The sequence below is a fragment of the Perissodus microlepis genome, chromosome 20 (genome assembly GCF_051167445.1).
Source record: "Perissodus microlepis isolate ML-2025 ecotype Zambia chromosome 20, ASM5116744v1, whole genome shotgun sequence".
Taxonomy (NCBI): Eukaryota; Metazoa; Chordata; class Actinopteri; order Cichliformes; family Cichlidae; genus Perissodus; species Perissodus microlepis.
This window is the reverse complement of record NC_140480.1, coordinates 32,569,439-32,583,187: the sequence shown is the minus strand read 5'-3', so window position 1 is coordinate 32,583,187 and position 13,749 is coordinate 32,569,439. Positions and strand designations below refer to the sequence as shown.

The following is a 13,749-nucleotide window of genomic DNA, read 5'->3' as shown; positions in this document are numbered from 1 at the left end:
GAAAGACCAACACAAAGTGGTGTACACGTGAGAAGTGGAACAAAAATCATACATGATTCCAAACATTTTTTACAAATAAATAACTGAAAAGTGGGGTGTGCGTAATTATTCAGCCTCCTGAGTCAATACTTTGTAGAACCACCTTTTGCTGCAATTACAACTGCCAGTCTTTTAGGGTCTGTCTCTACCAGCTTTGCACATCTACAGACTGAAATCTTTGCCCATTCTTCTTTGCAAAACAGCTCCAGCTCAGTCAGATTAGATGGACAGCGTTTGTGAACAGCAGTTTTCAGATCTTGCCACAGATTCTGGATTGGATTTAGATCTGGACTTTGACTGGGCCATTCTCACACATGGATACGTTTTGTTTTAAACCATTCCATTGTTGCCCTGGCTTTATGTTTAGGGTCGTTGTCCTGCTGGAAGGTGAACCTCCGCCCCAGTCTCAAGTCTTTTGCAGACTCCAAAAGGTTTTCTTCCAAGATTGCTCTGTATTTGGCTCCATCCATCTTCCCATCGACTCTGACCAGCTTCCCTGTCCCTGCTGAAGAGAAGCACGACGGCAAACTGCAAACAGGACTTCTTATGGTTTTCTGTTAACAATGGCTTTCTTCTTGCCACTCTTCCATAAAGGCCAACTTTGTGCAGTGCACGACTAATAGTTGTCCTATGGACAGATTCCCCCACCTGAGCTGTAGATCTCTGCAGCTCGTCCAGAGTCACCATGGGCCTCTTGGCTGCATTTCTGATCAGCGCTCTCCTTGTTCGGCCTGTGAGTTTAGGTGGACGGCCTTGTCTTGGTAGGTTTACAGTTGTGCCATACTCCTTCCATCTTTTTGTAGCCTAAGCCTGCTTTAAATTTCTCAATAACTTTATCCCTGACCTGTCTGGTGTGTTCTTTGGACTTCATGGTGTTGTTGCTCCCAATATTCTCTTAGACAACCTCTGAGGCCGTCACAGAGCAGCTGTATTTGCACTGACATTAGATTACACACAGGTGCACTCTATTTAGTCATTAGCACTCATCAGGCAACGTCTATGGGCAACTGACTGCACTCAGACCAAAGGGGGCTGAATAATTGCACACACCCCACTTTTCAGGTATTTATTTGTAAAAAATGTTTGGAATCATGTATGATTTTCGTTCCACTTCTCACGTGTGCACCACTTTGATTTGGTCTTTCACCTGGAATTCCAACAAATTTGATTCATGTTTGTGGCTGTAATGTGACAAAATGTGGAAAAGTTCAAGGGGGCCGAATACTTTTGTAAGCCACTGTATGTAGCTTGCTGGAGATCGTGTTGTAGGGTCCTGGCGGTGCTCCCAATAGCCCGTATCCTGGTATCTCTTCCATACTCTTTGGCCTGTGTTTCCTTGTGACGGCACGTATTGATGTCTCATCCTAGATGAGGTGGAATACCCGTGTAACCATGATTGGTCTGCAAGTATTGTCTCGTGACACTGACAGTGACGAGGACATAAACAGAAAGCAAAATTAGAGAAAAATCAGCCCGGAGGGATGAGGAGAAATCAATGACCTGCGAAACCGTTTCCTCTTTGGAGGTCGTCGTGTTGTTGCTCTCCAGAGCGCCTGTTCTCACTTTGATTTGCACCAAAGCAGCTGAAAAGCATTCAGAGTGGTTTGTGCTTCCTGCTGATGTCCCTGAGGGTTACCTGACTTTGTGCTGGACTGTGATGATCAAGTGATCCCTTAATTTCTTTGAGCTGTCTTTCTCAGATCATCCGCTTGCCTTCCTGTATTCCCAATTTGTGTTTATGTTAGATTTTATACCTACTGTTGTATCAGCTTTTTAAAATTAAGCTTTACATCAACCAGCACAATTTCAGTTTCTTATATGAGGATTAAACAAAACAATTAATCAAATTGTATGAATACTGAATCATCTAATAATGTGAAGGCACAGCAGTCTTTTGTTTTGAAATGTTTTCAACAGGAACTGAAAATAGATAAACTGTCAAATTAAAATGTTTGGGAGCATTAGTGAGAGACGCAGAGACGCATCGTTCGGTGTGAAACAGACTCTATGTGTGAATTCTGTTTCTATTTTAGTTTCATTAATCCCATCAGATTAATACGGTGGAGTGCTGCGTGGGGGGAGGACAGAGGGGGAGGCAGGTTTCATTTCTGAGGTTTGGAGGATTAGAGACACAAAATCCTCTTTTCCTCACGCCTCCTCCAAAAAAGAAAAACAAAAAAACTAAAAGTAAACCCCAAACACAGTTTAAATTGTGATGTTTTTTTACACACTGTAAAAAACATCACACCATGATGAATAAATCACACCTTTCAGATCATTCACTGGAGTTTCATATAATCTGAGTATATTTTCATTACACTGCAGTATTCCTGAGGGTGTGTTTGTTTTCCTTACCTTTGAATTTGCCGCTCTCCAGCAGAGCTCCGGACTCCTCCAGAGAGAAAAATTCCTCGATGGAGACAAAGTTGTAGTCCACACCTGAAATCTCTCCATCTCGAGGCTGCCTGGTCGTACCTTCAGGGAGGGCAGAGTCATGTGATCACTAGGTGTACGCTGGACAGGTTTTGTGTTGTTGGAGAAAGTGAATCAGAAGATGAGGGTACAAACGAGGGTATGTTCTTCCTAGAGATGGCACGATACCACTTTTTTAAGTCCGATACCGATACCGATATCATAAATTTTGATATCTGCCGATACCGATATGAATCCAATATAGTGTGTTTTTTAATCAATAAAACTTTTTTTAATATCTTGCTGCATTTTGTATAAGTTCATACTCAAGTTTAAAAAAACAACAACGCTAAAGCTATTCTGTTATACCTGTATGTAAAAAATACAACAAAATATTTCATAATTCAGCAATACTGATCAATCTAATAAACTTAAACCTACTCCATCCTCCCTATTCTGGTATTTTAAAGAGTACTTAGCAGAAATATTAAGCAACCTAACTAATAGGGTTGCAAACTCCCAGCAAAAAAAATAGGGAACCACCCTCCACCTCATGATGCTTAATCGACGTAATCAACTTTAATTTGATGCAGTGTGGAAAAAAAATGCACAGAAATCAATTATTTTTCAAGAATAATTAAATAGATTCAACATCTTTCTTCTACAGAATTGCAGACTGCACAGATGGTACCTTCCCAAAGGAAAAAGTACTATAGCTTACTAGGGTATATTAGACTTAATAGTTACTATATACAGTAATGGACTTCTATACATTTTACACAAGATTAAAACTTTGGGTGTAAGATTCAGATAATTATTTATTAAAAGCTAGACATTTTAAATGAGAATAAGAAAGAAAAGTATGTCTTTGTGCCCCCTTTTCCCTGTTCATGCCCTATCGGCCCCCCTGGCTAAACTTTGCTAGATCCGCCCCTGCACAGTTACCAGCCGTCAGCTGCGTAGAAAAAGATCCTGGTGTAGAAAGTAATATTAAATAAATTCTAACAACAGCTTATCAAGGTTAAACCTGCTGCTGTTGTTCAGCCGCTGGTTTCCTCTTTCTGGTGCAAAGTGGGACAAAAACAAAGAAGAGAGACGGACTCGAGACAGAAAAGCCGATCAGCTGATCATTAAGCAGTTTCATGATTGAAGTAGCAACAGGAGAGGGAGGGAGAGAGAAGAGCCAGTCAGTCCGTATATCGGTTGTTAAGCTTAATGTGGGAATGCTTTAAAAACATTCAGAGATGAACTTACACACTTGCTTTACTTCTCTCTGGGATCACTTTCTCGGAGATGAAATGCTGGTTTGGTAGTGAGGCTACAAATACACACAGCCGCTCTATCACGTGAGCACACTGCTCTGACGTGCTACGGTTATGAGCCGAGTTACACCGTGTCGCAAGTTTTGTGAGGTGCTTTTCTGATATTTAATGGATCGGATTACAGTTTTTATTTCTCTCCAATATCCAATCCAGCAATTTAGGTCAGTATCAGACCGATACTGATATTACATATCGGATCGGTCCATCTCTAGTTCTTCCTATCTTGGTGGGGACCAAAATCTGAAATCTTACTGTGGGGACCACAGTCCCAATCCCCACGGGGTTGAAGGCATTTTTCACACTCAAAATGTGGTTTTAGTGTCAGGGTTACAATTGGGTTATGGTTAGGTGTAGAGATAGTTGGATTTAGTTCTCTTTTACTAAAGCTTTTAATGCACAGTCCTAGGGGTCGCTGGATCATCCGGACTCTCCTTTAAAGTTCCTGTTCCTGCTCCACTTCTCCTTCCCTCAACGGTCATCTTTGGCGTTGTACTGGGGTAAGGGTTAGGCATTAATCTTTGATGGTTAGGGTAAGTGGCTAGGGAAACCATTATGTCAATGAGATTTCCCCACGAGGATAGCAACACCAGACTGTGTGTGTGTGTGTGTGTGTGTGTGTGTGTGTGTGTGTGTGTGTGTGTGTGTGCGTGCAGGTGTGTCTTACAGGGCACGGCGCGCAGGTACAGGTTCTCCCTGATGAGCTGCTGCAGCTGACTGTCCATGGAGCCCGGCGTGAAACACTTACTGAGGTACAACCTGAGGTCTTTACACAGAGATGAACCTGGGACACACACACACACAGAAATACAGGATATGATGTCACAGTCATACAGCACGTGCCATAATGCTGAACTTGAGAACAGTTTTGAATTGCCTCTATTTCACTCCGTTGCTTATATCTTAAGCTACTCCTCACTACACTGATCTGACAACTGCAGGAAGTAGTTTCTTTTCAGAATAAAATGTTACATGAAAGTACAGTTAGCCTATTATAACCGAAAAGAACTGTCTCTTTGGCCGTGTCTCCTCGACTGAAGCTGACTAAATCTTTGTTGATAATCACAGTTTTGCTTTTTTGTCATTAATAATAATGACAAAACTACTGGCGTGCACCAATGATACCCGTCAGCCTCCCAGTAGATACATCTATGGTATCAATTTCAAAATCCTGCATCGCCTTGTTCTCAAGTTATCACATTCAAAAGAATTTAAGAAAGCTTGACCTCTGACCTTGAGGTCACCTTTTACAGCTGAGGGGTGAAAAATGATGTCAGCTAAAACCAAATCATGAGATTCAAGATTCAGAAAATGAATTAAAGAATAAAAGTAACAAAAAAGTAAATCGTTGGTTTGACTACACAAAACTCGTCTTTATTCTATTTTTCTTTTTATTTGAGGAAAAACCTTCCACGTATTTTATTCAAGAAGCATTTCAAAGGTGAACAGACCAAAACAAACGTACATAACGCAGAACTGTTAAGTTCTGCTTTCTGTTATTTTGAAAAGGCAACAAAATGTTGCATTAAAAACGACTGAAAGAGTTATTAAGCAGTGCAGATTACTCTTCTTTCAGTCAGCCAGTAATTAATTTATATTATTATATATATTTGTTTTAGCTTCATAAAAATCCCTTTGAGCATCTTAATGTGAAAATTACACGTGTCAGGTTAATGAGACATTTTATGGAGCCCGTTTCAGCCAATAAAGACAAAAAAATAAGAAGTGAAATAAGTGACCAATTTTCCTTCTTTTATGTTTTCCAGATGAACAAACTAAACATCAAACATCACCATCAGGTCATTAACAAACTTTTCTCTCACCTGGTGAGACAGTCTTGATTCTGATTGGATGAGGACAGGAGTTCAGGACTCCTCTGACATCACCGAGGGTCATTCCCAACACAGGTGTCCCTCCAATCTCCAGGATGATGTCGCCCACCGTGGGTCCGCCCCCGGGGGCGGCCGTGACGAACGGGAACTCGCCATAGTCAGCCCCGCCCCCGATGGCCAGCCCCAGCTCCCCCGAGCCACCGGTGCCGCCGCCCAGCGGGACGAAGCTCTCCTGCACCTGCAGACGACACAGAGGATGAAGTTCTCACAGGAAATGGTTCACCTCCGTTGTCACTGCAGGCGTTGCACGTTTCAGTACCTTGGAGCGCCAGTGCAGCTTCTTCACCGTCGCTTTAGACATGGCGGCTGAGCTGCAGACACAAGAACACAGGAAGTCACTGAGCGAGCTCAACAGCAGACTTCATCGGCTCATGCTGACAGGTGATCTGAACTAAACGCTGGCAGAATGACTCTGATTATTCTGTGAGCAGTTCAGCTGTAGCTGCTCCGTGAAGCAGAAGCAGATCTCCACACGTCAAGAAAAACTGATAATTTAACTTCTGCCCTGACAGCAACTCAGATTTACATTCTTGGATTAAAATTCAGATCCAGTTCTTCAGTTTTCCAATTAACTGATCCATCAATGTGTCACTGTTTTCTGCCAGAGAGGACTCGGAAAGATTGAAGCGGACGACAGTAATTTGGATAAATAGCTTTCGAATCTTACTTGAACGATAATGCAGTCTTTTTTTTAATTCTTCTTCTTGTTATTAGTTTTAAGCTACAAATGTGCTGCAGTTGACATCTCGTGACATCCACCCACTACTCAGAGCCTCAGGATTTTAAGGACCAGACCAGAAGTTGATTCTGGAAAACTCAAGTTTGCGTTTTCCTTCCAGCAGAAAAATCAGAAGTGTTGTTTCCTCATTATTGACATAGGATGCATTGGAAGCTTCCTTACCCCCTAACAAGCCTCCTACTTTGATTATTTAACTTCTTGCTATCTAACTAGGATTCATCCTAAATCTTTAATAGGACAGGAACCTTCTTTCCCCACTTCTATTCATGACTTACCTTCTTCTTTCCTTACTACAGGAAGCTTATTTTCTCCTATTTATTTGACTAGGAAACTTCTTTACCCTTACTTTCCTAGCCTCCTCACTTAAAAGGCCAAACAAGGTGTCTAAGAAACTTCTTTCCTTCTTTGTTTCCTTTAGAAGAAGATTCTGTGTCCTCATACCCTTACTAGAAGGAGAGACGTCTTTTTTGCGTCCTTGCTCAGTAAAACTTCTAAACTGCCGACCGCGAGACATTTTTGTTCTGCCGCATTTTAATTTTGACCCCGAGCGGTAGAAAAACATGTCATCGGCAGAGTTCAGCTTCCTGTTTGCGACCAGCTCCTCCACAGACTCATCGACTCGCTGCTCCAGTCTGAGGGAACAGCAGATGGTGGCAGACAGCAGGGAGCCACACACACACACACACACACAGTCACAGCGTTAAACACAATCATATACACACTCATGTATGCACAAACACAGACTCGTCACTGCCACCATTGCATTTATACACAGTTATACCCACAGGGAAACACACACACACACACACACACAGGCACATACACAGGCTACCAGACGTAGTACATTAAATATGGATGAGCATATGTGAATGTGGGAGTCAGTGAAGAAACAAACAACGTCGTCCCTGAGCAGCAATTCACAATCTGAGCCTCAAAATTTATCTGACTGACAAAAACACAAGCAAGGAAGCTTTCCTGGAAGTGAGGACATGAGGCAGCTTATTTTAGGGATTAAAGAGAGAAGGAGACGAGGAGACAGCAAGGCTTCCTGGCTTGGAAGCGTGGAAGGAGGTTTGAATGTAGGCAGCTCCACAAACCTACTCTAATGAGGTTATTACAGAAAGACCTTCAGCTAAATGTTTATATGAAACGACCCATGCAATTCAATTTTTTTACAAGGTGCGATTAAAAAGTTCCAGGGATAGTTGCATAAAATTCAAAAAGCCATGGCTGATTAAAATTTAGCCACTCACAATTCAAGGTCATCTTCGGTCCAGAGCCGACATCCTGTCCTGACCGCTCAGTTCAACAATTCACCACAGACCTCACACTTAAATGGACCTGACTGTGTCTGCAGCTACAACCGAGAAGTTTTCAGATCCACAGTTTCTACACCCAAAGGTGAGGAGTCAAGCATCTTTTATTTTGAAATTCACGCTCTAGTGCACCATCAGTGATGAGACTGACGACTTTACATTAAGTACAAACGAGCACTGAGATGCTATCTCAACGCCTGCACCTCTCAGTTCCTGTGACTTCAGCCACCTCTGGCCCAGTGGTGAAGATCCATCAAGGACCAAAAAAAGTGATGTTTTAAGCTCAATCATGTAACTTTTTTGATTACAGCTCGTTCATTAGTACAGATCAGTCTGTCTCCCGAATCCTTAGCCTGTTCCCCAGAAGAGGGGCGTGAAAGCTGAAGGCTCTGCCTCCCATTCATCTTTTAAATATCCTACAAACCCTCAGTCTGAGAGCGAAGTGTATATAACATATTGTCTGCAATAGACTGCGACCAGTCCGAGGTGTACCCCACCTTTAGCCCTGTGACAGCTGGGATATACTCCAGCTCCACCTTAACTGGATAAGCAGAAGACAATAGATGGCCACAGTCGTCTCAATAAAGCTTCATCACATAAGGTAAGGACCCTAAAACATTAGAGAGAGAAGCCCAGTGAGCAGCATGTGGTGAGCGTAGGGGAGAAAACCTCCAGCATAACCCGGCTCATGAAGCAGCAGCCATCTGCTGCGACTGACTGGAGGGAGGGAAAAGAGGATCACAGAGAAACAACTCACAAACTACCTGAACTAACTCACAACCTCTTTGGATGTGGTATTGGAGCCGGAGAAGTTAATGATGTAAAGAAGGTAATGGGAATGTAAAGAAGGAGTTAAGGAAGGAAATGAGGATGTGAATAAAGTAGCGAGGTAAAAAAAAAAAAAAGGCAGTGAGGAGCTACAAATAGTAGCAAAGAATTAAAGAAGGTAATGATGAGGTAAAGAAGGTTGTGAGGAGACATATTAGGCAGCACAGAGTTAGAGAGGTAAGAAATAAAGAGGTAAGAAATGTACCGAGGATTTAAAGAAGGCAGTAAGAAGGCAAATAGGCTAGTGAGGTGATAAATAAGACAGAAAGGAATTAAAGAATAGAGTAAGGATGTAAATAAAGTGACAAGAAAGTAAATAAGGCAGCGAGGAGAGAAGGAAAGGATGAGATAAAGAAGGCAGCGAGGTGCAAAAGAAGGTTGCAAGAAGGCAAATAAGGCAGGAGAGAATTAAAGCAGAGGATGCACAGAGCTGTGGTGAATGGATCCGGAGGCTGCGCCGTGTTTGTCAGGATGTGCGGTGACACTCGTCGCAGCGTGAGCTCGACATGTGCCGCTATTAACACATCATTAACACATGCTCGCTCGCCCCCACTCCAGTCCCCCCTCTCTCTTTCACTTCCTGGCTGTCACCTCTTTCGCTTTAGTCGTACAAAATAAAAGCCTTTTCCAACACTCCGTGGTTTGACTCGAGCGTGTGTGGCGTACCTTTACAAATCAACGCTGTGAGCTGCTGCGCGTTCAGCTGACATCTCCAACTATCTCAGCAACCGTGTTGGTGTCTCTTTCTCCTCTTAGCTCCTTGGTTTTCCTCTTTAATCCTCTTCTACTTGTGTCCCTCGCTCGTTTTCACTTCCGTGGCCTCTTTTGCTGATAAGCCTGGTCAGGGTTCACAGCGTGATGTAAGCCAGAGTGTGTTTAGGGAGTGGACTCATTGCTCGCGTTATGTACATGTGTTTACAGGAATGTGTGTGTCCTTCTAAAGAAAGCGTCGGTGAGGCAAGCAAACAGTTTTGTGACCTTCAATGAGGGGTAATAAACACTCGAGACAACCCTCACTGATCGTTTATTCACGCTAAAGCCTGAGAGAAGCTCAAATTTTCCACAGCTCACTATAACAGGCTTACACACACGTCAGTCAAAACACACCATATAAAGCAGTCATATTGCAGCTGGATATTTACTGTACTTTTATTACACATTTATTGTAGGACACTTGGGATGTATGCAAGCGAGCATTTGATATCGGTTTACTCATAGTCAGATTTTTGTCAGGTAGTTATTTTAGTCACAAAAACCAAATGTTTTGTTTGAGTTTTCTTCAGAGAATAATTCATAATTAGGAGATTATTCCTGGGTTGGAACGCTCAACTGTTTTCTAAGAAGGTAAATCAGGGTAAGACAAATCCCACATAAATGTCATATTTTTTCTTACATCTGTATGCTGATTTCCTGTAACAGCATCTTTCTGTTGTCAGTAATTAAAATATTTTTGATCCTATTTCTAATGTCTCTTATAGAATCTCTTCTCTCTGTCCTTGACCCAAGCATTGGAAATTATGGGTGGGTGGGTCATCTTATTTGGTTTATCTACTTTTTGGCTCTGTGAGCGAACTCGTCGGGCCAGGACTCTGCAGCCTATTTACACCTACAGGCCAGTGGACACTCTTTCAAGGATGAGGATGTAACATCCTGGACAGGGAGGAACGCTGGTTTGAACGCAGAGTCAAGGAGGACATTTACGTGAAAAGGGAAAGACCATCTCTGAATCGAGGAGGGGGCCTAAGGGTACATCTGTCACCATCTTACAATGCTGTGATTGCAGCCACTCCCCAACTCTCTGTGAATGGTACTCATGGCCATTGATCAGTGGGCTTTGATCAATGGCCATGACAATTTGCATATTAATGATGAAGGAACTGACCTTCCAGCCCTTTGTTCCTGTGGGCTGGTTTCAGTCATTATGCAAATGTACTGTTTATAAGATTGGAGAAACCTGCAGTCAGAGACTGAAGAAGTCACCTAGACGAGTGACGAAACGTTTCTCCCACTGAAAACGCTACGTCCAGATGAACAGAATCAACTTTTGGGATTTGATTGTAATTATTTGTTTACTACAAAACAATATCAATGAATTAACAAAGAGAAGAAAGAAAAGAGCGCATTCTGTCACGTCCTTTGGTTTCAGAGCCAGGGTTTTGAGTTTTGGGGCTCTGGGGTTTCTTTAGTTTGGTACTTTTGGTTTTCTTTGGATTAAGGTTATGTGTCTGCATTGTTGGAATTTAGTGTTGTGTTATTTCTTAGTGTTTGCGTGTCATGTTTATTGCCTGATACCTTATATAAGTGCTGTATGCTATAATTTCATGCCTTCTGTTCTGGAGATCCTTGTGTTTATTTAGTAAATTCTTCTATTCTTGACTTTTGTCTTTGTATTTCTGTCTCCCTTGTGTTCTTCGCTCAGTTGTGTCTTGCTTTATTTTGGTAATTGTTGCCATCTGTGTCTTCCCCCTGCCTCATTTTGTTTATATTTTTCAGCTCTGCACCTCACCTGTAACCTTACTCCTCATTATCTTCTGTGTTCAGTATTGTATCAGTTCAATGCAATTTTATCTATATAGCACCAAATCATAGCAACAGCTACCTCACGGTCCTAAAATAAAAATACAGGGAAAAGAAAATCGTCTGCATTAGCCATGTGTTCCCACCTCAGTATTCCCAGTGTCCAAGCCTACATAGAGCTTTCTGGTTCTGTATATTTTCATATTTATATTTAAAAATATAAGATCCGTTTCAGCTTGATTCCTGCCTCCAGTGTGCTGCATGACTCTAAATGTAGAAAAACCATCACCAGTATTCTGGTTGGACAACTGGACAAACTCTGTATGTCTGCTGTCATGCTGGCTGTATCTATACCTGTCATGTACTGTGAGTGGCAGGCAGGAATGGCGGACCCAAAGTGCAGACTAAACTCAGATTTATTGCTACACAGTAGAAAAACAGCAAACTGACTTAAACTGGAACTATTAACAAGGCTGAAACAGGACGCGCGCACACAGCATGGAACCAGGGAGATCACAACACAGACCAAGGAAAACACAGGGCTTAAATACACAGAGGGAGCAATCAGGGAATGGGAGACAGGAGGGAAACACAGCTGGGACAAATCAGAGCTAATGAGACAAAGTGGACAGGGACTATCAAAATAAGACAGGAAACACACAGACTGAACTCAAGACACGCAAGCTTAACACTAGAGACTGGAGGAATGAAACCGAGACGAGAGTCACAAAACACAAGACACGGCTAGAGGGAGGTAAACATAATTACCGACAGCAAACAACCTAACATAAACCACTCAGAGAACCTAAACTTAGAATATACCTTTAACCCTTTAGACAAAGAAAACTAGAACATAATGAAATAAACAAACTCAAAGAACCAAAAACACAAAACACCGGGTCGACGACCCAGGCACCCTAACAATAATTCTATTAAAAGTCAGCAAAAACATGACAATCAACACAAAGCACCATCCTATAAACATGAAATGAAAGCATCAGATGTGTGTGCTCTTTCTGTGTCACGCTGCCTAAAGGAGAAGAAGTTTTAAACTGGAAGTTTTTTCCACTTTATAGCAAAATAATCACAGATATTTGATTTTGTCTTCTTTTTCTCAACGGTCAAGTGTAGGTGTTGTGAGAAGGAGAGTGGGTGGCATTGGAATTGGCAATCAGCAATGAAACTAACTAATAAGCAGTCATGAATTATTAATCAGTTTGATTATTAATTTTATTGCATTTGTTCCTTCAAGTCAGTTTAATATCATGTTGATAACTGAAGCATGGTCAGAGTCATATGCCTCAGATATATGCTTAAAGCAGCTCGTGTGTCGAAAAGCCCGCTGTCTCCGTGCGAGCTGAACGAGGATGTGTGGAGGTTGGTGGTGAAGGAACTCATTTGAGAGAACAAATTACTAATTTGATCCTTAATTCCTTCTGCTGTCCTCTGCCTGCAGTTTCGGAGTGTGATGTTCTGTGTGAGTGGATTAATATTCAGCAGGTCATATGTATGTCAGTCACTCACTGAGATCCTTGAAGTGCAGGGATGTGAGGATGCTCGCTTCGCTGTGGCCTCGTTTCCTTTTCTTTGTGTCTAACTGTATGTAACCCATTTTCATCCTGTCTGTCTGTGTGTGTGTGTGTGTGTGTGCGTGCGTGCGTGTGTGCGTGCGTGCGTGTAGATGCTGACTGACATTTCAGTGTCTCTAATGAGGCTGGAGATCTTCTGGCTCTGCACTTTAAAACTAGCCATGACAGTGAAAAACAGTCCTAATATTCAAACAGGAGAAGAAATGTCTCAGAAAAAAAATCACCTCCAGTTAAAAATGTGTCAGCTCAAATAGATCCACAGCATTTGTGCAAAACGGGAAATATCTGCACACTCTTTGGCTCCAAAAATAATTGAATTCATTAAATACTGTTCTTACAAAGCCATGTTTGAATTCAGCAGGACCTTCTTCAGAGAAAAGAAAGATTCTTTTGCAGGAGCAGTCAGCAGTTCAACTCTCTCTCATCTGTCGTCAACAGGTAGAAGGAGAAAGAGACAGCACTGCTTTTCATTATCAAACTCTGAAAGTGCTTCTTTAGTTACAAACAATAGCATAGAGGTTTGTTTTGTTTTTTTAAAAAAAGCCTCCTCTATTGGTTGAAGGCCCCAAAATTGGAACATCCCTGTGAATTTATGCATAATTACACTTTAACTACAAACGAGGGCTGAATAGGCACGTGCACTGTATGAACAAAAATGTATGATAGCCTGCAGATCTCACAGATTCCCAGCAGTAAGCAGCTGTTTACAGGCTGTGAAATCTAAATTTTCCTGTGCCGGAAACAAAAACAAACCCTTAGTTCTAAAAAGCTTTAGGTCACTTTATTAAAGTGACCTTTTGACCTGTGTTAGCTGGAACAGGCCCCAAGATCTCTGTAACGCAGATATGGCGATGCAGGCCTAGAGACCAGTTGGCAACGTCCCCAACAACCATTCAGTGAATGGTTGTTATGTGAAATTAGGCACACCTCTTTGTAGTGCTGCACCAAAACACTTCTTATGATTGTTTTGGCTGCTGGCAGATTTCCAGCATCACCCACAGTCTGCATGGAAAATGTCTGACTTGTCTGAAAACCACTTGGTAACTACTTGCTGATTGGTTGTGAAACTGTGAAGTGTGCCGCAAACCAGAAATGGAG

General features: G+C 42.1%; 1 protein-coding gene and 1 long non-coding RNA gene across 6 annotated transcripts in view; one reads left to right on the top strand and one right to left on the bottom strand.

Moving 5' to 3' along the window:
- Positions 1 to 13,749, bottom strand: part of LOC146364974 (membrane-associated guanylate kinase, WW and PDZ domain-containing protein 3-like) — a 60,908-nt gene that overhangs the window by 31,921 nt on the left and 15,238 nt on the right. For all 4 annotated transcript variants that reach the window (XM_084917995.1, XM_084917996.1, XM_084917993.1 and 1 more), the window contains exons 2-5: positions 5,922 to 5,973; positions 5,594 to 5,840; positions 4,438 to 4,554; positions 2,395 to 2,514 (exon numbers count right to left, since the gene is read on the bottom strand). In XM_084917995.1, coding sequence (XP_084774121.1) covers positions 2,395 to 2,514; positions 4,438 to 4,554; positions 5,594 to 5,840; positions 5,922 to 5,963 — 526 coding nt within the window. In that variant the 5' untranslated portion in view covers positions 5,964 to 5,973. The remainder of the gene's footprint in view (positions 1 to 2,394; positions 2,515 to 4,437; positions 4,555 to 5,593; positions 5,841 to 5,921; positions 5,974 to 13,749) is intronic.
- Positions 2,501 to 6,328, top strand: LOC146364975 (uncharacterized). Of its 2 annotated transcripts, XR_014798996.1 has the most exons (4): positions 2,501 to 2,611; positions 4,174 to 4,270; positions 4,427 to 4,522; positions 5,537 to 6,328. It is a non-coding gene; the product is annotated as an uncharacterized LOC146364975 (long non-coding RNA). The 2 variants fall into 2 exon arrangements; XR_014798995.1 differs by having other exon boundaries at positions 2,501 to 4,270.